At 38.8% G+C, this 25,868-nt stretch overlaps 1 protein-coding gene across 2 annotated transcripts in view; it reads right to left on the bottom strand.

Moving 5' to 3' along the window:
• CDK13 (cyclin dependent kinase 13) overlaps window positions 1-25,868 on the bottom strand; it is a 141,528-nt gene that overhangs the window by 18,980 nt on the left and 96,680 nt on the right. For both annotated transcript variants that reach the window (XM_010364254.2, XM_010364252.2), the window contains exons 8-10: window positions 15,935-16,036; window positions 15,762-15,839; window positions 420-536 (exon numbers count right to left, since the gene is read on the bottom strand). In XM_010364254.2, the coding sequence (XP_010362556.1) occupies window positions 420-536; window positions 15,762-15,839; window positions 15,935-16,036 (297 nt within the window). The remainder of the gene's footprint in view (window positions 1-419; window positions 537-15,761; window positions 15,840-15,934; window positions 16,037-25,868) is intronic.

Genomic DNA, 25,868 nt, shown 5'->3' with positions numbered 1-25,868 from the left:
TAAATATTTCATTATTTTTACATAATTTTCGCAATCACTTTCTAAACAATAGTATATATTGTTACTCCACGGGCAATTTGCTGTTATTACACAAATTAAGAACTGAACAGTATAGTTTTTTCTAAAGCAAAATGAAAACCTGAGCTCAAGTAGCTTGAAAGCTGTTCCAGTAACATTTAAATGATCTTATTAAAGTTATTTCATGTAAGTACCAAATCAAACACACAACCTCAAATCACTGATTGCATAATAATGGTAAAATGGTAATCTGCATGTAGCAAACAGAACTCAAAATTAAATGCCCTAGAAGAATTACAGGTTTACCTCAGGTCACTAGAGAATAGACTAACATTTATAATTCACTAGAATTAAAAGTAAAACATTCATGCAATAAGGATGTTTATACATCCCCTTCTTACAAAACAAATTCTTCTCTTAACTTTCGACGATATTGCTTCTTTGGTTTCATGGTGTTGAAATATGGTAGTTTGATTACATCAGGCCACACTGCAGGACATGGACTCCCACATATTCGGCTAAGCAACACACAAAAGAAAGTACATCACTATAAACTACATAAAGAATACATACAACTGTTACACAAAACATCAACTCATTTTTAAATACACAAAAATTGAAGCCTTGGTCTATAAAAAGTTTTGTTATTTTATTTTTTTATTTCTTTTTTTTGAGACAGAGTCTCACTCTGTCACCCAAGCTGGAGTACAGTGGCACAATCTCGGCTCACTGCAATCTCTGCCTCCTGGGTTCAAGTGATTCTCCTGCCTCAGCCTCCTGAGTAGCTGGGATTATAGGCATGCGCCAGCACGGCCCAGCTAGTTTTTGTATTTTTAGTAGGATTGGCCAGGCTGGTCTCGAACTCCTGGCCTCAAGTGATCCACCTGCCTAGGCCTCCCAAAGTGCTGGGATTACAGGCATAAGCCACCACACCCGGCCCTCGTTAAATATTTTAGTCATCCCAATTTAATTATTTAAGAAATTAATTTATTTTCAGTAGATACTTTTAACAATCCAAGCATTCCAATTCTTAGAGGACTTTCATATTTGCAAAATGAACTCTTAAAACATGATATTCAAAATATGTGACTTATACCTTAAAACCAACATAAAAAATTTATGCCAATAAATTAAGGAACTAGAGTTAAATATATGTCCCTCTGTGGTTTTTTGGTACCTGTCACTCCTCCTTCCCATGAATATAAGGCAGTCTACAATAATAGCAGAAACAGATTCCTATATGACCTCAAGAAGGTAACTGTAGTGTAGACTACTGCTAACTGCCATCAATGGAAGGACACTAAACATAACACTCCTGAAACATCAAAGTTCTTCAATTTAAGTAGTGCTGCTGATCTTAAGTCATAAAGAAATTTTAACTGCTTTACTCTCGTTTACCTGTATCTTGAAAACCCTCATTATTTTAGTATTAACTAGGAAATCCTTGTTACAGTAATTTGTAGAAAAAATGCTATAAACAAATAGGCAACTCCAGCTACTAAACATTTAAAAACTAACTGATTGAGTAATATGTAGATGAAAATTTGATTAAATCTACTTATTTTTTGTATACCAAATTTCAAGGATGTTTATTATATATAAAATTGTCAGCTAGTCTGCATATGTAAAAAGAAAATGTTGATGTATCACTGATTGAAAGTAAAAATGTTCCAAACATACGTAAATACAAATGCATGTATAAATGTATATAAACAAGTAATGGCTCAAGTTGCCAGACATTCTTTTAGCTGAGCTTTAGAATAACTCAGAAACACATATTATATTTATAGGAGACCTTTCACATGTCTAAAGCCATATGTCACAGAAATGTACTTTTTTGTCTCAATATATTTAACATTTTTATAAACCCAAGCTTTAAAGATACTAAGAACTTGTTCTTCGTACAGTTCTACTCTCTTTTGTCTGAAAGTCCAATTTTCACAACCTCCTCGACCCTACTTCCTTGGAAAGAAAGCCCAACTCCTGTAGCATGGGCTCTCTAGATCTGGTCCCAATCTGCCTTCCTAGTCTCATTTCCCAATCCATCTCTCCCCACAGGCCCTCCTTCATGTCTACGCTAATGTTCCTTCTCCCTAAATTCTATGTAGCTGAATTCTTTTCACTTCTCAAGATTCAGATCAAAAGTAATCTAATTAACAAAAGTCTTCTGTATTCCCCAGTGCTACTCAGAATTACTCCTTGCATGCTACTGGTTTGACATTTGTTTCATCCTGCTTTCTATTTTAGTTGTTTACAGGTCTCTTTTCTATTTCTTGTTTTTGTATACTTTTCTAAGTAATCGTGTAAACACAATCGACCCCAGGCAGACTGATGTGCACTATAATAAAGGTATAAAGCATACTGGAATACAGGAAGGCAAAGATACTTTCAACATGCAGAAATTTAAGAAAACTTACTCAAGTTAGGGAAAGAGTGAAGAATTTTGGTTATAATTCCAAGGATAAATAAACCATAGAGCCGGGCACGGTGGCTCATGCCGGTAATCCCAGCACTTTAGGAGGCCGAGGCGGGTAGATAACGAGGTCAGGAGATTGAGACCATCCTGGCTAACACGGTGAAACCCCGTCTCTACTAAAAATACAAAAAATTAGCCAGGCGTGGTGGCGGGCGCCTGTAGTCCCAGCTACTTGGGAGGCTGAGGCAGGAGAATGGCGTGAACCCGGGAGGCAGAGCTTGCAGAGAGCCGAGATCGCGCCACTGCACTCCAGCCTGAGCGACAGAGCAAGACTCTGTCTCAAAAAAAAAAAAAAAAAAAAAACCCATAGACAGGTGGGAAAGGGAGTAAGATAAATTATGTTACCAGAAGAGAGAACACAGGCAAAGGCATGGAAATAGCAAAGTATAGACATTTGGAAGGACCACTATGTAAATCAGTGTAGGTGGAATACAGGACTTAGGGAGGCTTAGATGGAAGCATAACCAGCGTCTACATAATACTGCGGTGGGTTTGTCTGTCTGTAGACAGGTTTTTGCTATGTTGCCCCGGCTGGTCTTGAACTCCTGACTTCAAGTGATCCTCCCACCTCAGCCTCCTAAAGTGTTGGGATTACAGGCATGGGCCACTGCACCCAGTCCACAATACAGTTCTAAGAAGGTACTTTGCCTAAGTATAATGAAGACAGACTTTAGAAGCAAGCTTTAGATTTGAATCCTGTCTGACATTGGTCAAATTATATTGCTTAGGAATCTGCTCCTCTTTTGGAAACTTAAGATTAATTTTATTTTAAAGCTACAAAATTAAATGAGCTAGCATCTGGCCCAATAGTCTTATAATAAATAACAGTTTCATTACCCTTAAAGAATTTCAATTATTTTATCATATGTGATGTTGAAAGATATCTCAGTACCAAAGTTATCTAATCAAAAGCAGCATACATGATGGAATATACATACCGATGCAAGGAAAGTTCCTAGAAACTAGAGAGGTAGACATGACAGCAACTGATAACTGCATTTACAAAATCTGTGCCTGGTGGCCAGTCAGCTACTCCAATACCATGTATTACTGAGATGCATCATACACTAAGGTATATGCTAAATCTCCAATTATCTGAGGTTTACTTCGGGAATCTATCATGATTTGATCAATCTACTCCGGTGTCAATACCATATTGTGCTATTAATATTTCTTGAAAGTCTGATAGGACAATCTCCTATCCACCTCTTCACTTATTATCCTCAAAATTTTATTACACATGAACTATAATCAATACTGTAGCACTCCAGAAGAGAATCCTGCTAGGATTCAACCACCACTCTGAATTTACAGATTTAGAACCAACTACTGCCTTTACAATGCTTAATATTTCTATTTTAGAAATAGTCAATGCTTCTATTTCTTTCCATTTATTTATTTATTTATTTATTTATTTATTTATTTATTTATTTCCAGTGAGATCTTGTGTGTTTCCTTTATGGGCTTTTTGTTTTTTAAACAGTTTTTTTTTTTTTTAAGAGACACAGGGTCCCGCTGCTACCCCAGGCTGGAGTTCAGTGGCGCAATCATAGCTCCCTACAGCCTCAACCTCTTGGTCTCGAATGATCCTCCTGCCTCAGCTTACCAAATAGCTGAGACTACAGGCATATGCCACTATATCCATCTAATTTGAGACCCAGGCTGGTCTCAAACTCCTAGCCTCAAGTGATCCTCCTGCCTCAGTCTATCAAAGTATTGGGATTACAGGCATAAGCCACTGAGACCAGCCTTAAACATGTTTTTAGCCCATTGTATTTTCTTTCTTTTTTTTTTTTTTTCTGAGATGGAGTCTCGCTCTGTCGCCCAGGCTGGAATGCAGTGGCACCATCTCGGCTCACTGCAAGCTCCGCCTCCTGGGTTCACACCATTCTCCTGCCTCAGCCTCCCAAGTACCTGGGACTACAGGTGCCCACCACCACACCCGGCTAATTTTTTTGTATTTTTAGTAGACACAGGGTTTCACCGTGTTAGCCAGGATGGTCTCGATCTCCTGACCTAGTGATCCACCCATCTCGGCCTCCCAAAGTGCTGGGATTACAGGCGTGAGCCACCTCGCCCAGCCCAAGCCCATTATATTTTCTAAGCAATTAATTAGAAAAGCTTGGCCAGGCATGGTGGCTCACGCCTTTAATCACAGCACTTTGGAAGGCCGAGGCGGGTGGACTGCTTGAGCCCAGGAGTTTGAGACTAGGCTTGGCGAGATAGGAAACCCCATCTCTACTAAAAACACAAAACTTAGCTGGGCATGGTGGCGCACACCTGTAATCCCAGCTACTTGGGAGGCTGAGGCAGGAGAATCACTTGAACCTGGAAGGTGGAGGTTGCAGTGAGTTGAGATCAGGCCACTGCACTTCTTTAGAGCAAAACTTTGTCTAAAAAAAAAAAAAGAAAGAAAGAAAGGTTGGGCACAGTGGCTCATGCCTGTAATCCCAGCACTTTGGGAGGCTGAGGTGGGCAGATCACAAAGTCAAGATATCAAGGCCATCCTGGCCAACATGGTGAAACCCTGTCTCTACCAAAAATACAAAAATTAGCTGGGTGTGGTGGCGCGCACCTGTAGTCCCATTTACTCAGGTGGCTGAGGCAGGAGAACCGCTTGAACCTGGGAGGCAGAGGTTGCAGTGAGACGAGATTGCGCCATTGCACTCCAGCCTGGCAACAGAGCAAGGCTCTGTCGGAAGGGAAGGAGGGAGGGAGGGAGGGAGGGAGGGAGGGAGGGAGGGAGGGAGGAAGGAAGGAAGGAAGGAAGGAAGGAAGGAAGGAAGGAAGGAAGGAAGGAAGGAAGGAAGGAAGGAAGGAAGGAAAAGGAGAAAGGAGAGGAAAAGAAAAACAAAAGAAAGAAAAGCTTTATGACAGGAAAGGTTTGAAATTTTACATTCTTTTTTTCTTTGTTTTTTTTTTTTTTGAGACAAGGTCTCGCTCTGTCACCCAGGCTGGAGTGCAGGGGTGCAAATAAGGCTCAGTGTAACCTTGACCTCCTGGACTCCAGCAATCCTCCCATCTCAGCCTCCCAAAGTGCTAGGATTACAGGTGTGAGTCATCATTCCTGGCTGCAAACAAAAACTTAATAATAGGAAGCCATCTGAGATTGCAGGGTTCCTACCAGTTTTAGCAGTTGTTTCTTTGAGGTATTCCAGGTATATAAATCATATAACCCATGTTAGAATCATCTGTATTTTTTCAAATGTATCTTTATCACTGTGGTATGTTATATTATGTGGCAATTCCTAAATAATGTTAAAATGATAATGCCAGTACACAATATTGGGTAACTTCATTTTCTGATTTTAATGGGAGCACATTCATTGGTCAGCCCTGGGAGGAATTATGCCTTTGGGTTTGAAAAACACATAATAGAAATATACTCACATATATACATACAAATTCACACATATTTCCTGTTAATGAAGCATTCATTTATTCTTCTCTACTATGGATTTTAATTTTTGTGGCTTTTACATTCTAAGAGTGCTTTAGTTTTATCAGTTTTGATTTTTCAGAACTTCTGTAACCACCATCATCTGCATTTTCTCCAGGGCTACTAATGTGAATTATATCAACAGATTTCCTAATACATATTCATCACTATATTCAAAGGAAGAAAACCATCCGAGCCTAATAAAAGTACCATTATTTCAGTGTAATGCTGTATTTTCTATTTGTTAAGTTAGATGTTGTACATCAGTATTTGTATGTAAAACTGACACACAGCAACAGTTTTCACAAGTGGGGTCCAAGGACCACTGAGCGTCCCCTAGACACTTCAAAGTCTGGCAGGTCAAAGTTATTACTAAGCCATTATTTGCCTTTTTCCATGTGTTGATTTGCACTAATGGTACAAAAACAGTGGTAAAAACACCAGCACCTTAAAATGATTCAACTCAGTGGCAACAAACTATATTAACAGGATGTACTCTTCATTATCATGCAAATTTCAGGGTGGGGAGAAAAGCCAGTTTCAAATAAGAACGTACTTGTTAGGCGAGGCGCAGTGGCTCATGCCTGTAATTCCAGCACTTGGGAGGCCAAGGTGGGCAGATCACCTGAAGTCATGAGTTCGACACCAACCTGGCCAACATGGCAAAACCCTGTCTCTACTAAAAATACAAAAATTAGCCGGGTGTGGTGGCGCACCTGTAGTTCCAGCTACTCAGGAGGCTAGGCACAAGAATTGCTTGAACCCGGGAGGCAGAAGTTGCAGTGGGCTGAGATTATACCACTGCACTCCAGCCTGGGTGACAGAACGAGACTCTGTCTCAAAAAAAGAATGTACTTGTTGAAGCAGTACAAATTGTTAATGGCATTTAATTCTGACACTTGAGTATGTATCTTGTTAATATTCTCTGCAATGAAATGGGAAATACTTATAAGCGCTTCTACTGTACAATAAAATATGATAGTTATCTTGAGAAGATGTGCCTGTGCAATGATTTGACTTGCAAGCTGAGGTAGCTGCTTTTTTCATGGACCTCTATTTTTACCGGCAAAGACAACTAACACACTGCAGTCATTCATACTTGAGTATTTTCCAGACATTTTCTCAAATAGGAACAAAGTCAGCTTGTCACTTGAAGGAAAACAACAGTATTTATTGTCAATTATACAACTTGAACTTTCTAGAGAAATCAGATTAGAAAACTTATATCCTCCACCGTCAGCTTAACAGCTTCACAATACTGAAAAGCTTTTCTGATGAGATCAGTGGTGGTACAAATTATATAATATAAAATGTTACATGTGGAAGATCTGTTCAATTCAGTGAAGCAGCATTTTTCAAATGACCAATGCATAATGTCACAAAATCATCACAGATAAAAGATCCATTCAAAGTGCAAGACAGAACAATGGATTTCAATATAGTACAGTATAAAATATTCCTTCATATGATTTCAGATTACACATTACAACCTGTAAAAAACTACCAATCATCTAATTTTTGTGGTTTCTAAGAACATGCACCGTTATCCAAAAAGGCTATTGAAAACAGCACATGACAGATATGAGGATCCAAGTGTCATGTCTATTAAACCAGACAGATCTGCCACTCATTCCAACAACTTTTATTTTAGAAACTATAGACTTTATAGACTTTAAAACATGTTAAAATATTGTGTTAAAATGAATTCATAAATATCTTCAATTTCTAATATGGTAAATCTCAGCAGATACAAAAACTCCTGGGATCTTTAATAATTTGAGCGTAAAGAAGTTCTGAGACCAAAAAGTTTGAGAAGCACAACTCTACAGAATATTTTATGGTATTGGTTTATGAAGGCATACATGCTTCATTTTTTTCAATATGGGAAGTCTCCTTTACTTATATCATCTGGTACAACCAAAATCTATTCCTTTAAAGTTTAAAAAATTTCACCTGTGTGAACCACCTAGGACTGAGGCTTTGTGTGTACTGCATGAGGTGGCAGAGTCAGAGAAAAGATTCATTTAATTCTAATCTACTTTCAATTTCTTCACTGATTATAATCGTTTTTATCTCATAAGCAATGTACATTGTGTGATATAAAGGCTCTTTAGCTGACTGGTATAAGGTTTAATGTGATCCTCATGTTTAAAAAAATTGTATATATATATACACACACACACACACATATATATGTGTGTATATATATGGTTACACAGAGATTTCTGCCTTCATTCATCCCATTTTGTCCCAATGTCTGTTTTCCATTCTCTTCCTCGATCACTTTTTGTTTTGTTTTTTGAGACACAGTCTCACTCTGTTGCCCAGGCTGGAGTGCAGTGGCACGATCTTGGCTCAATGCAACCTCCGCCTTCCAGGTTCAAGCGATTCTCCTGCCTCAGCCTCCCCAGAAGCTGGGATTACAGGTGCTAGCTACCACGCCCCGCTAATTTTGTATTTTTGTAGAGATGGGTTCACCATGTTGGCCGGGCTGGTCTCAAACTCCTGACTTCAAGTAAACCACCCGCCTCAGCCTCCCAAAGTGCTGGGATTACAGGTGTGAGTCATCGTGCCCTCCATCACTTTTTTTTTTTTTTTTTTGACTTGCAAACTGAGACTAGGCTCGGCAGAGACAGAGTCTTACTCTGTCGCCCAGGCTGGAGTGCAGTGGCACAATCTCCACTCACTGCAACCTCCACCTCCCAAGTTCAAGCAGTTCTCCCGCCTCAGCCTCCCAAGTACCTGGGATTACAGGTGTGTGCCACCACACTCAGCTAATTGTTTTGTTTATTTACTTATTTATTTTTGAGACAGAGTCTCGCTCTGTCGCCCAGGCTGGAGTGCACTGGTGCCATCTCGGCTCACTGCAAGCTCCGCCTCCTGGGTTCACACCATTCTCCTGCCTCAGCCTCCTGAGTAGCTGGGACTACAGGTACTCACCACCATGCCCGGTTTTTTGTTTTTTTTTTTTTTTTAATTTTGGTAGAGATGGGGTTTCACCGTATTAGCCATGATAGTCTTGGTCTCTGACCTCGTGACCTGTCCGCCTCGGCCGCCCAAAGTGCTGGGATTACAGGCTTGAGCCACCGTGCCCGGCCTCCCTCCATCACTTTTTAATCTATGCTACTTCCATTATAAAATATTTGTAATCTGCCTAAAATACTTTCTGGAACAAAGCAAATTATAAATAAAATAACTCAATCACCATGGTGCAAAGCCATTTAAAGTGAATCCTGATTAGTGTTATCACTCTTGATCAGTTTTATATGTATTTGTACAATACTGACACCAGGTCTCACCATTCCTGAGCCTACAGATTAGAGAAACAACCTAGCATTACTGCAAATAAGGTGAGGGAAGAAATATGTACTGAAAACTTATTTACATTTAATTCTTACAACCTTAAGCATGTTATTAGTCCTCTTTTACTTCTGAAGAAATAAACTTCGAGCATATGGGATTTACCCTAAACCATAAGAGCAGGAAGTAGCTGAGCTGGCATTAGAACCCAAGTCTGTAAGATTCTAAAGGCCACACACTTTTCAGTATACTCCGTTGCCTCATTATACTCAGATTTGTTTATCAGAAACTTCATTTCCTCGTGTTTAAAAAGAAATTAATGCTATGAAATCAAAATTGAAGCATGTTTTTATTTTTTGTTTTATTTCTGATTTTTGAGACAAGGTCTTGCTCTGTTGCCCAGATTAAAGGGCAGTGGTGCAATCACAGTTCACTGTAGCCTCGACCTCCCTGGGTTCAGGTGATCCTTGTACCGCAGCCTCCCAATAGCTTGGGCTATAGGTGTGTGCTACCACACCCAGCTGATTTTTGTATTTTTTGTAGAGACAGGGTTTGGTCATGTTGCCCAGGCTAGTCTCAAACTCCTGGGCTCTAGTGATCCACCTGCCTTGACCTTCCAAAGTGCTGAGATTACAGATATGAGCCACTGTGCCCAGTGAATCTCTTTATAAAACTATAAATATCTTAACAAAACAAAAACATGCTGAAATATATAAACTAGAAAATAAAAATTTCTCCTACCTACTCTTCTTGAAAGTCCATGTTCAGATCAACAATTTGAGTCTTTCGTGTTACCTAAATGACATCAATCTCAATATAGCCTTCTGTAACTATTCATGCTGCTTTTCCATTTATCTCCAAATCAACTATTCCCTTTTTTTCTTTTTTTTTTTTTTTGAGACATAGTCTCACTCTGTCACCCAGGCTGGAGTGCAGTGGCACAATCTCGGCTCACTGCAACCTCTGCCTCCCGATTTCAAGCTACCGGAGGCAGGATGCTCCTGCCTCAGTCTCCCAAGTAGCTGGGATTACAGGCGTACACCACTGAGCCCAGCTAATTTTTGTATTTTTAGTAGAGACAGGGATTCACCATGTTGGCAAGGCTGGTCCTGAACGCGACCTCAAGTGATCCACCCGCCTTGGCCTCCCAAAGTGTTGGGATTATAGGCATGAGCCACCATGCCTGACCAACGATTTCCTTTTTAGTAACTGTACAGCATGCTATAAAATGGATAAACCAAGCTTTCCCCCGTATATGGTTCACTGAAAACATATTCCTAAAAAAACCAAATACACTCATGCCTCAGAGTCTTTATTACTTTGCTATTTCTTCATTCAGATCTCTGCTCAAATGTCACTTTATGGGAGATACCTTTCTTGACCCTCTATATCGTCTTACCTCCCATCATTTTCTGCAAGTTAACTTTTTGATAAAAAGCTGGATACTATTTGTTAATACCTCCCTTAGAATTCTTGGATTAATATCTCATAAATTTTCTTTTTTTTTTTTTTTTTTTTTTTGAGAGAGTCTCTCTTTCACCCAGGCTGGAGCTCAGTGGAGCAATCTCAGTTCACTGCAACCTCTGCCTTCTGGGTTCAGCAATTATCATGCTTCAGCCTCCTGAGGAGCTGGGACTACAGGCGTGTACCACCACGCCCAGTTAGTTTTTGTAATTTTAGTAGAGATAGGGTTTTGCCATGCTGGCCAGACTGGTCTCGAACTCCTGACCTCAAGTGATCCACCCACCTCAGCCTCCCAAAGTGTTGGGATTACAAGCATGAGACACCACGCCCAGCCTAATTTTTATATTTTTAGTAGATATGGGGCAGGGGGGTTCACCATGTTGGCCAGGCTTGATTTTAGGCTCCTGGCCTCAAGAGACCCTCCCACCTCAGCCTCCCAAAGTGCTGGGATTACAGGTGTGAGCCACCATGCCCGGCCTAATATCTTGTAAAAACTTTCATGCTGTCTTTGTCAAGTACTGATATGTGTGTCATATTGATTTTATAAAAGAAAAGATTCCAGGTAGTTTTATTTCCTATGTAGTTTATTTATTTATTTTTTGAAACCAGTTCTCACTCTGTCACCCAGGCTGGAGTAGAGTGGTGCCATCTTGGCTCACTGCAACCTCTGCCTCCCAGGTTCGAGCAATTCTCGTGCCTCAGCCTCCCAAGGAGCTGGGATTACAGGTGTGTGCTACCACACCCGGCTGATTTTTGTTTTTAGTAAAGACAGAGTTTTGCCATATTGCCCAGTCTGGTCTTGAACTCCTGGGCTCAAGTGATCCACCTGTTTCAGCCTCCCAAAGTTCTGTGATTACAGGCGTGAGCCACCGCACCCAGCCTGTAGTTTGGAGTAATGGTTAAAAGTTTAGATCCTAAGGTAACACCTAGCAGTGTTTAAATCTCAGTTTTGCCACTTGCTAGTTATATGACCCTGGACAAATTCTTCACCTCTCTATGGTTCAGTTTTCTCAACTATAAAGAGAAGACATAGAGTTGTTATGAAGCTTAACTGAGAAAATTCAAGTGAAACTCTTAGAATAATGCTGATACTGCATATAAACTAAATAGATGTTAACTATGTTTAATAGAAGCCCTAGTTTCCTATACAATCAGGACCAAGAGAGTTGGCTGGTTAAGTTTAAAAAAAAAGGGGGGGGGGTTAGAATGACTCGTTTAAAAAAAGGTTAGAAGGAATCGTTAAAAAAAAAAAAGATACACAGATACATAATTTAAACATTTTATTTTAACTGAAAGTTTATAAGTGTACATTTGTTTTCCCATCTTCTGACAAAGGCCAAGGCTTTCTCTTTGAACAGAGGATTCCCCGAATGGAATTCTGTATTAGCTCTCTTGAACAAACCACACGCATAACACATCATCACAGATTTTTAGTTTTGATTTCTTTAAATAAATCTAGAAATTAAAAACACTTTCAAAGCAATCTAATGCCACATCTTAGATTTTTATGACTTTTCTAACTTACACAATTACTTGTCCACCCCTAATTAGACAGCAATGTCTTAAAATTTTTGTAAAGCACTGTATCTATGCTTAATTAAACTATGTAATTACAATAATAAAAAGTTAGCATAAAAATTGAAAACTAACAACCACCTCCTGTTCAGCATACTCTTCAACTGGTGGGATAAATACATAGTCTTACTAGAAAATGATAGCCTACTAGCTACAAGCATTCAGCTTGCCATGTTATCAAGTCAGTTTTTCTTTACAGAGGGAATGAAGAGCATCAATTAATCTAATAAGACTCTTCAAGAGAAGACTGAGTAAGAAAGCTTCTACTGCACTATTCTTATGTTCCAGAATAGTTTAAAGAACATTACAAGTATTGGTTTCTAAAAGATATGCAATAATTTATCAAAGAAAATACTGGGGCTGGTTTTTTGTTTTGGAGATAAGGTCTCATTCTGTCAACCAGGCTGGAATGCAGTGGTGCCATCAGCTCACGGCAGTCTCGACTTCCTGGGCTCAAGTAATCCTCTTGCCTCAGCTTCACGAGTAGTACAGACCACATGCTCACAACCCAATGACTAGCTAATTTGTTGTTGTTTTTATTTATTTGTTTTAATTTGTAGAGACAAGTTCTCACTGTGTTGCTCAAGCTGGTCTAAAACTCCTGGGCTCAAGTGATCCTGGCTCAAGTGATCCTGCCTTGGCCTTCCAAAATGCGGGGATTACAGGCATGAGCCACCATACTCAGTCATTTAATTTCTTTATACTCTCTTTTCATATGAAGTCAAACTAGATTAATTTATATTGTATATATGTGTGAATAAACCCAAGACCAGATCACAGATTTCTTCATAAATTCTACATTGTATGTATTATAATTCATTTTTATTTCCTTGGTTTATGTAGCTGCTTTTGTCTAATTTTTCTGCGTAATTAATTTGCTTTCCTTTTCTTATTTAGTAGTATATTTAAGGTTGTGATTTTCTCCTAAGCACAGGGTGAGCCCATGGATTTTTATACTTATCACTCTTTGTGAAGCTAGATGTTCTAAAGCAAGCTTGTCCAACTCGTAGCCCATGGGCTGCATGCAACCCAGGATGGCTTTGAATGCAGCCCAACACAAATTCATACTTTCTTAAAATATTATGAGATTTTTGTTTTTGCATTTTTTTTTTTTGTTTTTAGTCTATCAATCAGCTATCATCAGTGTTACTGTATTTTATGAGTGGTTCAAGACAACTATTCTTCTTCCAATGTGGTCCAGGAAAACCAAAAGACTGGACACCCCTGTCTTAAAGTTTGATTTTTCTGTAATCCAAGATTTTTTAGCATATGTAAATTTTTCAGATAGTTAAGAGACTTTGTTGTTTCCATTTTTATATTATTTTCTAGTTTTATTCTATTTTAGAGAATTTAGCCTATAGTATTTCAATGTTTTGGAGTTTCTTCCTCTAATATATAACTAACTTTTGTAAATGCTCAATTAGCATTGAAAGGTATATTTCTTTTTTCCAAGAGTATCAGTTCTTCTTAACCCTTTTTACTTGTCTGTCGCACAATTAAAAAGGTAAGACACATTTTGGGAGGCTGAGACAGGATGATCACTTGAGCCCAAGAGTTGGAGACCAGCCTGGGCAACATAGAGAAATCCAGTCTCTAAAAAAAAAAAAAAAAATCACCCAGCATGGTGGTGCATGCCTGTGGTCCCAGCTACTTAGACGGCTGAGGCAGGAGGTCAACGCTGCAGTGAGCCATGACTGCCCCAATGTACTCCAGCCTAGGCAACAAAGTGAGATCCTGTCTCAAAAAAAAAAAAAAAAAAGTAACATTAAAGTTTTCTATGTTTCAGGTGAACTCCTTCCTTTCCCTTCTCCTTTTTTGTAATTTTATTAAAAGTTCTGTGCATGGATACCCTCAGTGAAGTCTGGACATAATTAGTTCTATGCTTCCATTTAAAGGTGAGGCAACTCGCTGCTCTGGAGTTGAAGCACTACTAGTTTCTGGCTTTGGGTACTTCTGATTACAGCCAAGTTATCCCCAGAGAAGAAGCAGGCTCTAACCAGGGAACTAATCTTTCCCTGCTGTACCCTATAGTAAAAACCTTGCCTAACCATCAAAAAGGGCAATAGTAAGATTTTTAGTTTGATTCAATTTGTCTGTTTATGATATGATGCTGAGGTCCAGAGCATGCTGAGGTCCTTCTCTGGTTACTATCTGCTGCTTTATGTTCATTTTGTTCAGTCGGGAAAGTAAAATTCTGTAAATCTGTGGCCCCTACCAATATCTTTCCTAAAAAACTTCATATGTATTTTGAAACTTTCATGGAAATTTTATAAGTTGCACGTTTACATTATTACATATGAAACTGAAGACAATTTTGCTCTTCTTACCCAGGCTAGAGTGCTGTGGCACAATCTCGGCTCACTGCAACCTTTGCCTTCTGGGTTCAAACGATTCTCCTGCCTCAGCCTCCCAAGTAGTTGGGATTACAGGAATGGGCCACCACGCCCTGCTAATTTTGTATTTTCAGTAGAGACGGGGTTTCTCCATGTTGGTCAGGCTGGTCTTGAACTCCCAGCCTCAGGTGATCCACCCACCTAGGCCTCCCAAAGTGCTGGGATTACAGGCGTGAGACACCGCGCCCGAACAAAGCCCATTTTTAAAATTAAAATTATTTTAAAATATAAGATGGGCTGGATGATGTGGCTACGCCTGTAATCCCAGCACTTTGGGAGAACAAGGTGGGGGGAATTACCTGAGGTCGGAAGTTCAAGACCAGCCTGGCCAACATGGTGAAACCCCGTCTCTACTAAAAATACAAAAATTAGCTGGGTGTGGTGGTGGGCACCCGTAATCTGAGCTACTCAGGAGGCTGAGGCAGGAAAATTGCTTGAACCCAGAAGGCAGAGTTGCAGTGAGTGGAGATTGTGCCACTGCCCTCCAGCCTAGGTGACAGAGACTCCATCTCAAAAAAATAAAACAATAAAATAAGATAAAAGATAAAAAGAAAAGCGACAAAAATGTATGAGTAATTGCTTATGAACTAGGTCCTATGATAGGCTCCAAATAATGAAGGCCTATGCTAGGGGGTATATGCATGTATTCTAGTGTATATACACACATATATAGACACATGTAAATACACATAAAAACATACGTATATTTACAATGGAGTATTTTTTAACAATACCCCAAAACATTAATTTTTCATTTCTGTCATAATTAAAAAATACATATCTACCATTCATTCTCTCCTACATTTACTCTTCCTTGACAGTCTTGTCTTTTGGGCCTCAAGTCCTTTGATTTAAAAAAAACGCACACATGCACGCACACATGTATCCATACACACACACCCACCAAGGGGCTTTGATATCCTTAATTTCACTGGAACAAGTATCAAAGTGCCTACATTTCAGTTTGTCCTCCATTTAGCAGTCATAAAGCCCTCCAGAGAACTAACAAGAGAAAAGACAAGCTTGACAGAGTTTAAATTTCCTGAGGAGTATGACACTCTCCCAACTCCCACCAATATTATAATCAGCAGCTTACCTTATTAATTCTAGTTGTGCAAGTTCCTGATTTGCTTGAAATATAGGTTTTTTAGTGAAGAGTTCGCCAAGGATACAGCTAATGGAAAAAATACTCGTCATTACCAAATGATCTATTTTAATTCACTACCAAAAGTTTCAAGTAAAATAAACCAGTAAATAAGGCTATCTTACCCACAGCTCCATACATCAATGGCTGGTGTGTATCGTTCTTCTCCCAGCAGCAGTTCAGGTGGACGGTACCATAAAGTAATTACCTTGTTAGTATACGGCCGACTAAAAAACACAGAGAACAGTCTTTAGAGTTAGTATTTGTTGGAATAAGAGAGATTTTCTGAGGAAATATTATTTTGTTTATTAAAGCAATCCTATAATCCCAACTAAAAACACTTTTTTTTTTTTTTTTTTTTTTTTTTTTTGAGATGGAGTCTCGCTCTGTCGTCCAGGCTGGAGTGCACTGGAGCGATCTTGGCTCACTGCAAGCTCTGCGTCCTGGGTTCACGCCATTCTCCTGCCTCAGCCTCCCAAGGAGCTGGGACTACAGGCGCCCGCCACCATGCCCGGCTAATTTTTTGTATTTTTAGTAGAGACGGGGTTTCACCGTGTTAGCCAGGATAGTCTTGATCTCCTGACCTCGTGATCCGTCTGCCTCGGCCTCCCAAAGTGCTGGGATTACAGGTGTTAGCCACCATGCCTGGCTACTAAAAACACTTTCATCTGCCTACTAAAAAATACAGACATCCAAAGGCATCTAATATATAATCATAAAATACATGTGAAGGCAACCTGTTTAACTAAAAATTCCCTTAATATATGAAGATAAAAATAAAAAGTAGTTGACTGGTAGGCTGGGTGCGGTGACTCATGCCTGTAATCCCAGCACTTTGGGAGGTCGAGGCGGGTGGATCACCAGGTCAGGAGATGGAGACCATCCTGGCTAACACAGTGAAACCCCAGTCTCTACTAAAAAAAAATTAGCCAGGTGTGGTGACGGGTGCCTGTAGTCCCAGCTATTCGGGAGGCTGAGGCAGAAGAATGACGTGAACCCAGGAAGCGGAGCCTGCAGTGAGCCAAGAACGCCACTGCACTCCAGCCTGGACGACAGAGTGAGACTCCATCTCAAAAAAAAGTAGTTGACTGGTATTAACTGCAATTTGGTCAAAGCAAAGCTTTAGTATCAACTCAATTGTTGAGTACTGTTTTTAAAAACAGTTTAATGGTGATTAACCGATTTAAAGAGAGTTGACTGGTTCTGATCAAATCTTGCAAATTACTAATGCATGACAACATATAATTCAAATAGAGACCACCTAACAAGAGTTTTCAAATGATCATATTTTTGGCAATTTTTCACTGATTCACATACCCACTGGTGTATGTGAATAGAAAAAAGCACAGAAATGCAGACTATAGTACTTGAGGTCTACTCTGCAAAGTAGCAATACATATGGTAATTAATCAAATAATTCCTTTATTACCTTCCAAAAAGAGGACATAAATATACTGCTACCTCTCACAGAAAAGATTATTTAGTCAAGTTATAATAGGGTCAGGTTTGACTATCACAGCACAAATTATCTGGCAATGTAAAGTGTTCAGAGAATTTAATGCTCAGAAATGTAAACGCTCAGAGAATGGTCACATTCTAGCTGACTGACACGCTTCAAGAGAATCCTAAGTAGTCAGAGGAGGTTCTTTGGCTGATCTGCAGTTACTTACTTCAGGAAGATCACATATGTATTCAGATCAATTATAAACATCTCTTTATATCCAGATATTTTCCAAATCACAAGGACTCAAAAGCCACAGCAAATTCCCCAGAAAGGCTGTATTCCAAGCCCATTTATCTAAGCTTGGCTTGGTCCTGGACCAGTCTTGTTAAGGAAATGGAGAATTCAATTTAGAAAGCAATTCCCTCTTGCCATCTATAGATTTGCAGTTCCAGGCTGCCCCCATCCAGCCAAATTTCTCCAAATAATTTAAGCACTAGTATTATAAGACTATCAATCTGGGCATTCTAGGATTAACACAGATAAGACTATATTTAACAGTGCTCCAAAGCCAGCAAAAACATTTGACTTTGGTAAAAACTGCAAAAAGAGGATAGTATAAGATGAATATTTTTAATAGTAAATTAAGATTAGGTTTTTCTAACATTAATGTACTTTTCTCAGTGATTTTTGCTTGTTTATTGGAATCACTTATCTTCACATAATGAGCAAGTCTTTTAAATTTTAGCTACTCTAGTTAAGCTGAACTTAATAATTCTTTAAAACTACGCTCACCTCTTTATGCTTTACCTCCTTTTTTTTTTTTTTTTTTTTTTTAGACAGAGTCTCACTCTTGTCGCCCAGGCTGGAGTTCAAGCGATTCTCCTGTCTCAGCCTCCTGAGTAGCTGGGATTATAGGCACCTACCACCACGCCTGGCTAATTTTTGTCCTTTTAGTAGAGATGGGGTTTCACCATGTTGGCCAGGCTAGTCTCCTGACCTCAGGTGATCTGCCCACCTCGGCCTCCCAAAGTGCTGTGATTACAGGTGTGACCCACTGAACCTAGCTGCTTTACCCCCTTTGAATAAAATCCTTTCCCTGTTTTTCTCATTCAAGTGCTATACTTCCTTTACAACACAGTAAAAGATGCAAATTCATAAAGTCTAATCTCCATTAAAAATATATTTATCTTCACATTCTTAAATTTACATCATACTTACCTGTCTTGAACTCCCTATTTTTATTTTCCTAGAAAGTTAAAAAGCCTTGTAACATTCTTTATTATGAACCCCACACACAAAGCCCAGAACAATGCTGGACACAGGTCAGGCACCTTAATGTATATGGCCCTCTAACTTTAGATGGCACATGATTAACTGGGCGGAAGAACAAAATTTGTAAAAATTATGACAACTAACTTCTCAAACACGTTAAAGATCTATGAGTATATCAAACCTATACAATGGTGTTATAAAAGTGCAACTGGATAACTAGTCTCAAGGAAATGTTTAAATTTATATAAATCTATCTGCAAATAGTTAATTTTTATTTTATTTTTAAAAATATTTTTAGTGTCTTGTATTTTTAAAAACATCTTAAAAATTAAAAGTTTGTTGAATTGTAGAGAAATTAAACAAATTCTGGTGTCTAAAAAGGAATATCTAAATAAAAGATTATTGTAGATATTGTATATCAAATTCTAGGCAATATGTAGCACCATCTAATGCAATATTTAGCAGTCACCGTAGCAGTTAAAACTAGAATATAATTTATTGTTACAATTTTTTATTAATTCAGACATGAAAATAGTAAATTTTCAAAAATGATTAAACACAAAATCACATGAAATATATTTCTACCTGTACAGAAAAATATTTAATGTATACTACTTAATGGCCTTTCCAAATGCTTAAGTTTCTGTTAGACAAGAAATAAGAACCAGGCAAAGATTGAGAGAAAACATTCAACTGTAAAATTTAACCTAGGAAGTTGAATTTGAAAACAGTAATGTGATTTCGAAAGTATGGAAATTCTTTGATTTATGAAGCAAACAAGCATTCAGACTGATACATACTTTTTATAAAACAAAAAGTACCACACTCTAAAAATTATTTTTACACTCAAGGAAGTGTCAACGGAGTAGAGATCAAAGACTATCTGTTCACTGATAGATTCCAATACTTTGCCTCTAAACAATCCCAAGAAGGCTGGGCGCAGTGGCTCATGCCTGTAATCCCAGCACTTTGGGAGGCCAAGTGGGTGAATCACGAGGTCAGGAATTCAAGACCCACTTGGCCAAGATGGTAAAACCCTGTCCCTACTGAAAATACAAAAATTAGCCAGGCATGGTGGCATGCATCTGTAATCCCAGCTAATTGGGAGGCTGAGGCAGAGAACTGCTCAAACCTTGGAAGCAGAGGTTGCAGTGAGCCGAGATTGCACCACTGCACTCCAGCCCAGGCGACAGAACGAGATTCTGTCTCAAAACAAAACAAAACAAAAAACAATCCCAGGAATTCCAGAGATTTAGGGCAGGCAAGATGACATACGGTTATGGCCTTCCCTGCCTTAAGGCCTGATAAGCTGCACTGTATCCACAACAAACCAAGCAGTGCAATAAGGAGTGTGCCCCTCTGCTGGCACGTGTTTCAACCTCCTATTGGTCTAGATATATATAGAAAAACAGAACAAAATCCTAGATCCTTGAAGTATTTGGGGGTTCTGTATAATCCCAGTTAAAATTCATAAAGCAGGGTTGCTGCCTTTGTTAAAGACCATTCTAAAAGTGGGGGAAAAAATCATATAAAATACCTAAACTAGCTCTAAAATGCTTCATTTTTCCAACAACATATGATAAAGTCTGTACTTCTTTCCTCCTGCTTGAAGGCAACCCTCCCATGTACTTCTTTTATACTATAATTTACACTGTTTTGAGACAAAGAGAGTCTTCAGTAAACTAAATTCATCATACACACAAAATGGCATGTCATCTTTATGACATTCACAATCCACTGCAGAAAAATTTACCAAACCTACAAAAGAAATCTGGGATCTATTTTCTAACACCTACCCAGCTTTTGATGTCAAAAATACAGGTGTCATTCTTGATTCATCTTTCCCTCAGATTTCCAAACAACTTCCGCCAATTCTACATCCAAAATAGATCCCCAATCCAAATACCTAGTCCAAGTCATTATTCTTTTCACTGGTATGACCACAACAATATCTTAACTGGTTTCCTGGCCTCCATCTCTCATCGCACCCCCCCCCCCCACTTTTGTTTTTGTTTTTATTTTATTTTTTTTTGAGATAGAGTGTCGCTCTGTTGCCCCGAATGGAATGCAGTGGCGCAATCTCGGCTCACTGCAACCTCTGCCTCCTGGATTCAAGCAATTCTCCTGCCTGTGGAGTAGCTTGGATTAAAGGCGTGCACCACCATGCCCAGCTACCCTTAACTTCTTTTCAGTTTTTTTATTAAGCATAAAACCAGGTATCACCTACTTGCTTAAAACTGCCCAGTGATTTCCCAGTGCAATCAAATAAAATTTAAACTTTACTTCAGTTGATAAGACTGTACACCGAAGATCTTACCTCCTATTACACTGGGCAACTTTTGGCCTTAAACCTCCCAAGTCTGTTCCCAGGCAGTACTGAGTTTCTTCTCCTTTGTACTTGGAATGTTCTTGGCCCAGGTCTTCATTAAGTTTTCCCTTTCTCATCACTCTGGTCTTAGCTCCAATTTACTTCCTAAAAGAGGTCTATCTTAACTATCCTAATGAAAATTACCCAATCAGCTACTACCACCCCTACTTTGACACTATAGTCATTATTTTATTTGCTTTGTAGCACTTAGCTATTTTAAATTCATCACCCTACATATGCATTGCCTAACTTATTAATACTTTCATATACCGTAACTACATAGCAATAAACACAATCTTGAACTCCTGTTTCCCTCCTTTTGATATCTTCCAAGAAAAATAACTTTTTTAATTCCTCTATCATCACAGTGCTATAGAGAAACAAAACCAATTTTTTCCCAACTGATGCTGTCATCTTACTAAGATCAACTGTCTTACTTGCCCATTCTTATTATCACAAGCAAATTTAGAAGTCCTCTAAGTACCTACATTATTACCTTTTGCTACAAACTGCATCTCTGTTCTTCTTTACTGTCTCAGCAAACAGCCTCACCATTTGTGGCAGATACTCATAGCTGTCCTCTAAAAATCTGTTATTCCTCCCTTCTATGGCAGTTGTCCAGCTCCGCTACATTTCCCATCCTCACTGCAGTTAGGTGTGGCCACATGACCAAGTGCTCTCCAGTGGAACATAAGCGCGTGTGGTAAGTGCCATTTCTAGGCCTGGCTCATTACTCTCCTCCTTCCTCTTTTCTCACTTCTGGCACCAGCCTTGGAAGGCATGTGTAGAAGATGGCAGAACTTCCAATCTGCTTCTCTGAATAGCTATATTGAAGCAGTCACCATTTGAGTTGGTGATATGGTTAAATATTCTTAATTGTGTGCTAAGGTAACCGACAACCACTCAATATTTTTTCTTTTTTTTCTTTTGAGACAGTTTTGCTCTTGTCACCTAGGCTGGAGTGCAGTGGCATGATCTCAGCTCACTGCAACCTTCACCTCCTAGGTTCAAGCAATTCTCCAGCCACCACTCAAGATTATTAAGTGAGAAATACATATATAAACTTCCCATTCTTTAATCCACTAACTTTTGTGGTTCTCTGTTACAAAAGTTTAGACTATCCTAACCAACAAATCATTCATCCAGTTGCTTAAGCAGAAACCTTACAGTAAGGGGTAGAGGCAGGGATGTATCTCACAACACATGCAACCATCAAGTTCTAACAATTCGATATCCTTATGATATAATTAATCTGTCTTTCCAATACCTGTGCCCATTCCTTGGCTCTAGCTATAATTATCCTATTTAGATTTACTGCAACAGCTTTTTTAAGTGATTGTTCTTGCTTCCAGACTTGTAAGGCCAAACCACTTTCCTAAGTGCAATCAAAGTGATAGTATGAAATAAAACATGAGTATGTTATGCCTATAGTACACATTGCTTCCATCTAGAGAGTATCTACACAAGGCCTATAAAATCCATTATAATTTGGTTTTTGTTCCAATCACACTAAACCTTCAGTTCCCTGAGGGAGGTGAGCAAGTGTTCGTTTTCCAGAGAAAGGGGATAAAGCCAGGAAGAGAACAGAGCTGGCAAGAAAACTTTAAAGAAGTTAGTGGTGCTTTAATTGTATTTTAAATATTTTTAATAAACTATTTTTTAAAAAGCTTTTAAAAAGTAACAATGACAAAAGACAATGAAAATGACCATTACTAAGGACAAGGAAAAACATCCGATGATTTATTCAAAAACTTTGCAAAATAGGTACCATGCCTCACTTTCTACCTCTCTAATGAAAAAGAGGCAAATACTGAGAAAGTGAGCAGACAGAAGTATTTAATCATAAAAGCAAGTTCCAAGGTAAGTGGAGTTAGAAGAGAATAAGGACAATTTCAGGTATCGCCCAATTCAGTAATACAGTAGACAATCAAACAAAAATCTATGTAATGATTAGGATGTTAATATTAAATCTCGTTAACCGTTTACAAATGTAAAGACAAAAGTAAAAGAGACTGAAACTATGTTTTGGCTCCAGGAAATTTAAAGCCCAGAAAAATTAAACCACGTTGTAATATGAAAATACATTATCCAAAGATAGACAAATAAAAGAAAATCCATCCGGGCATGGTGGCTCATGCCTGTAATCCCAGCACTTTGGGAGGTGGAGGCATAAGGATTGCTTGAGCCCAGGAGTTCGGAACCAGCCTGGCCAACATGGTGAAACCCCACCTCTACTAAAAATACAAAACAAATTAGCCAGGTATCACGGTGCATGTCTGTAATCCGAGCTGCTCAGGAGGCTGAGGCATGAGAATCGCTTAAACCCTGGAGGCAGAGGTTGCAGTGAACCGAAATGACACCACTGCATCCTAGCCTGGTCGACAGAGCAAGACTCTGTCTCAAAAAAAAAAAAGAAAAAGAGAAAAAAAAAAACCATCCAGAATCTTCAAAAATGAGTATTTCAAACTTGCTTTGTTAGATCTGGCTACCAATTGTCAACATCACAGAGATGATCTTGTTTAGATCACACAAAGAAGCAGCAAACTGATGTGACACTACATATACGATACTTTTTACTTTCATGGATTAAAAAACAAATTACATTAACTCACAAAGAAAAAGAAACAGGACTGAAAAACATATAGTCAAGTTCTTAGGTGTTATCACACAAAAAAGAAAAATCTAAAAATGAAATGAACCACTCCAGTTTATTTACATAATTAGATCAATTCCAAGCAATAAACTCAGTAACCCAGAAACACACACACACACACAGTCCTTCTGCCATTAAATTGGAAAAACAAAATTTAGTAACTTCAATAAGTTGTTATTGGATAGCAAGAAACTAAACTTTGTAAAGACCCAAAAATAATGGTCTCAACGTTAACTATTGTGCATTTCAATTTCTACTTTTTTTTTTTTTTAATAGAGATCTCACTATGTTGCCCAGGCTGGACTCAAACTTTTAGGCTCAAGCAATCCTCACATCTTGGCCTTCCAAAGTGCTAGGACTAGAGGCAAGAGCCACCAAGGCCAGGCCTTCTGCTAAATACTTTCATTTGTAAATCTCATTAATATTTTTGAAAAGAAGGCAGACACTATTTGTTTGTCTGCCAGGAAAGTAACACCTTCTTTTGTTTTTCCTTGAACCTTAAATGATTAACCAAGTATTAAAATTTAAAGTCAGGCCAGGTGCCGTGGCTGACCCCTGTAATCCCAGCACTTTGGGAGGCCAAGGCGGGCGGATCACCTGAGTTCAGGAGTTCAAGACCAGCCTGGACAACATGGTGAAACCCCGTCTCTACTAAAAATACAAAAATTTGCTGGGTGTGGTGGCAGGCACCTGTAATCCCAGCTACTTAGGAGACTGAGGCAGGAGAATCGCTTGAACTCAGGAGGCAGAGGTTGCGTTGAGCCGAGATTGTGCCATTGCACTCCAGACTGGGGCACAAGAGCGAAACTCTGTCTCAAAAAAAAAAAAAAATTAAAGTCATTAGACTTTAATAAAACTTTCATGTGAAAAATTACAGGTAATTTTAAATATCTGTTGCTATCAAAATATTTTTTGTTTATAGATTTCTCATTAGATATTTCAAGAGCTTTCAAACTGCTTAAAATATAATTAAATCCAGTATGACTAAGGGAGATTCAGAAGTAGAAATATCACGTAACTTGCTAATGCGCTGGAAGATTAAAACTACAGCATACCTCATTTGTCAAAAATATTATATTTGGAGAATGCAAAGACAAAAGGCAAAATTCAGCAGACCCTTTACTACAAAGGAACTCTAAAAATTGTCATCAGCCTAATGGTACCTCTAAAGCAGACTTGAGAGGCCCCTAGAGTTCTCTACCTGGAAGACACTTCTAGGAAATAAAGGCTGAATTCAGAGTCTTACCAGGGAAGCACTCCCATATAATGAAAACAATCTGACAAAAGATCCTGAGCTGTACTACTTATTGGTTGTGTACTGGTTGTGCTTGAAAATGCACTTAAGTTTTCTAAACTTGTTTCTGTATCTTTAAAATGTGCATAAGAATAATGATACCTACATCATCCATCTCAACTTTCTTTTAAAATAATTCTTGTGAAGGAAACTATGTATAATAATGTACACAAATGTTAAGTTTGTTCTTTCCTTTTCCTTTCTTTATAAGAAATAACTATTTATTGAAACTCTGAGCTAGGCACTGTGCCAAGTAAGCACTAGCAGATGGTTAAACGAAACAAAAATACACACTTATAGAGCAATTAATAACTGCACTTATTAGAGCAATTAAGTATGGTGGTAGGCTGGGTGTGGTGGCTCACATCTGTAATCCCAGCACTTTGGAAGGTTGAGGCAAGTGGATCACTTGAGGTCAGGAGTTCGAGACCAGCCCGGCCAACATGGTAAAACCCCATCTCTACTAAAAATACAAAAATTAGCCAGGCTTGGGGTGCACAACTGTAGTCCTCTCAGGAGGCTGACATGAGAGGATTGCTTGACCTGGGAGGCAGAGGTTGCAGTGAGCCAAGATCTCGCCGCTGCACTCCAGCCTAGGCGACGGAGCGAGACTCTGTCTTTAAAAAAAAAAAAAAAAAGGTGGTAATATAAATTATAATCATGTACTATAAATAATACATAGGATGAATAATATACTCTAAACACATAAAAAAAGATGTGCCCAATGATGCCTGTGGGATTCAGGACAGATTTCAAAGGAGGTAGGGCCTGAATTGCACACTGAAAGAAAAAAAAACAAATGTGTCAAACTCAGGTGGGAAGTATAATTACATACAAAAAGAAAGCTTATGTAGATTCACAAAGGCACTCAAGAGCACAGCAAGTTTACGGAACTACAAATAGTTCAACGTTGCTATTATCTGGAGCGCTGGAATGGCAGAAGACAAGAACATAAGGGAGAAAGACCAGACGGCAGAAAAACCAATACAATTCTATTTACAATGGCCTATATAAGAAGGTGACTGGGT

Source organism: Rhinopithecus roxellana, chromosome 6, assembly GCF_007565055.1.
Source record: "Rhinopithecus roxellana isolate Shanxi Qingling chromosome 6, ASM756505v1, whole genome shotgun sequence".
Lineage (NCBI taxonomy): Eukaryota > Metazoa > Chordata > Mammalia > Primates > Cercopithecidae > Rhinopithecus > Rhinopithecus roxellana.
This window is presented reverse-complemented; position numbering and strand designations above follow the sequence as displayed.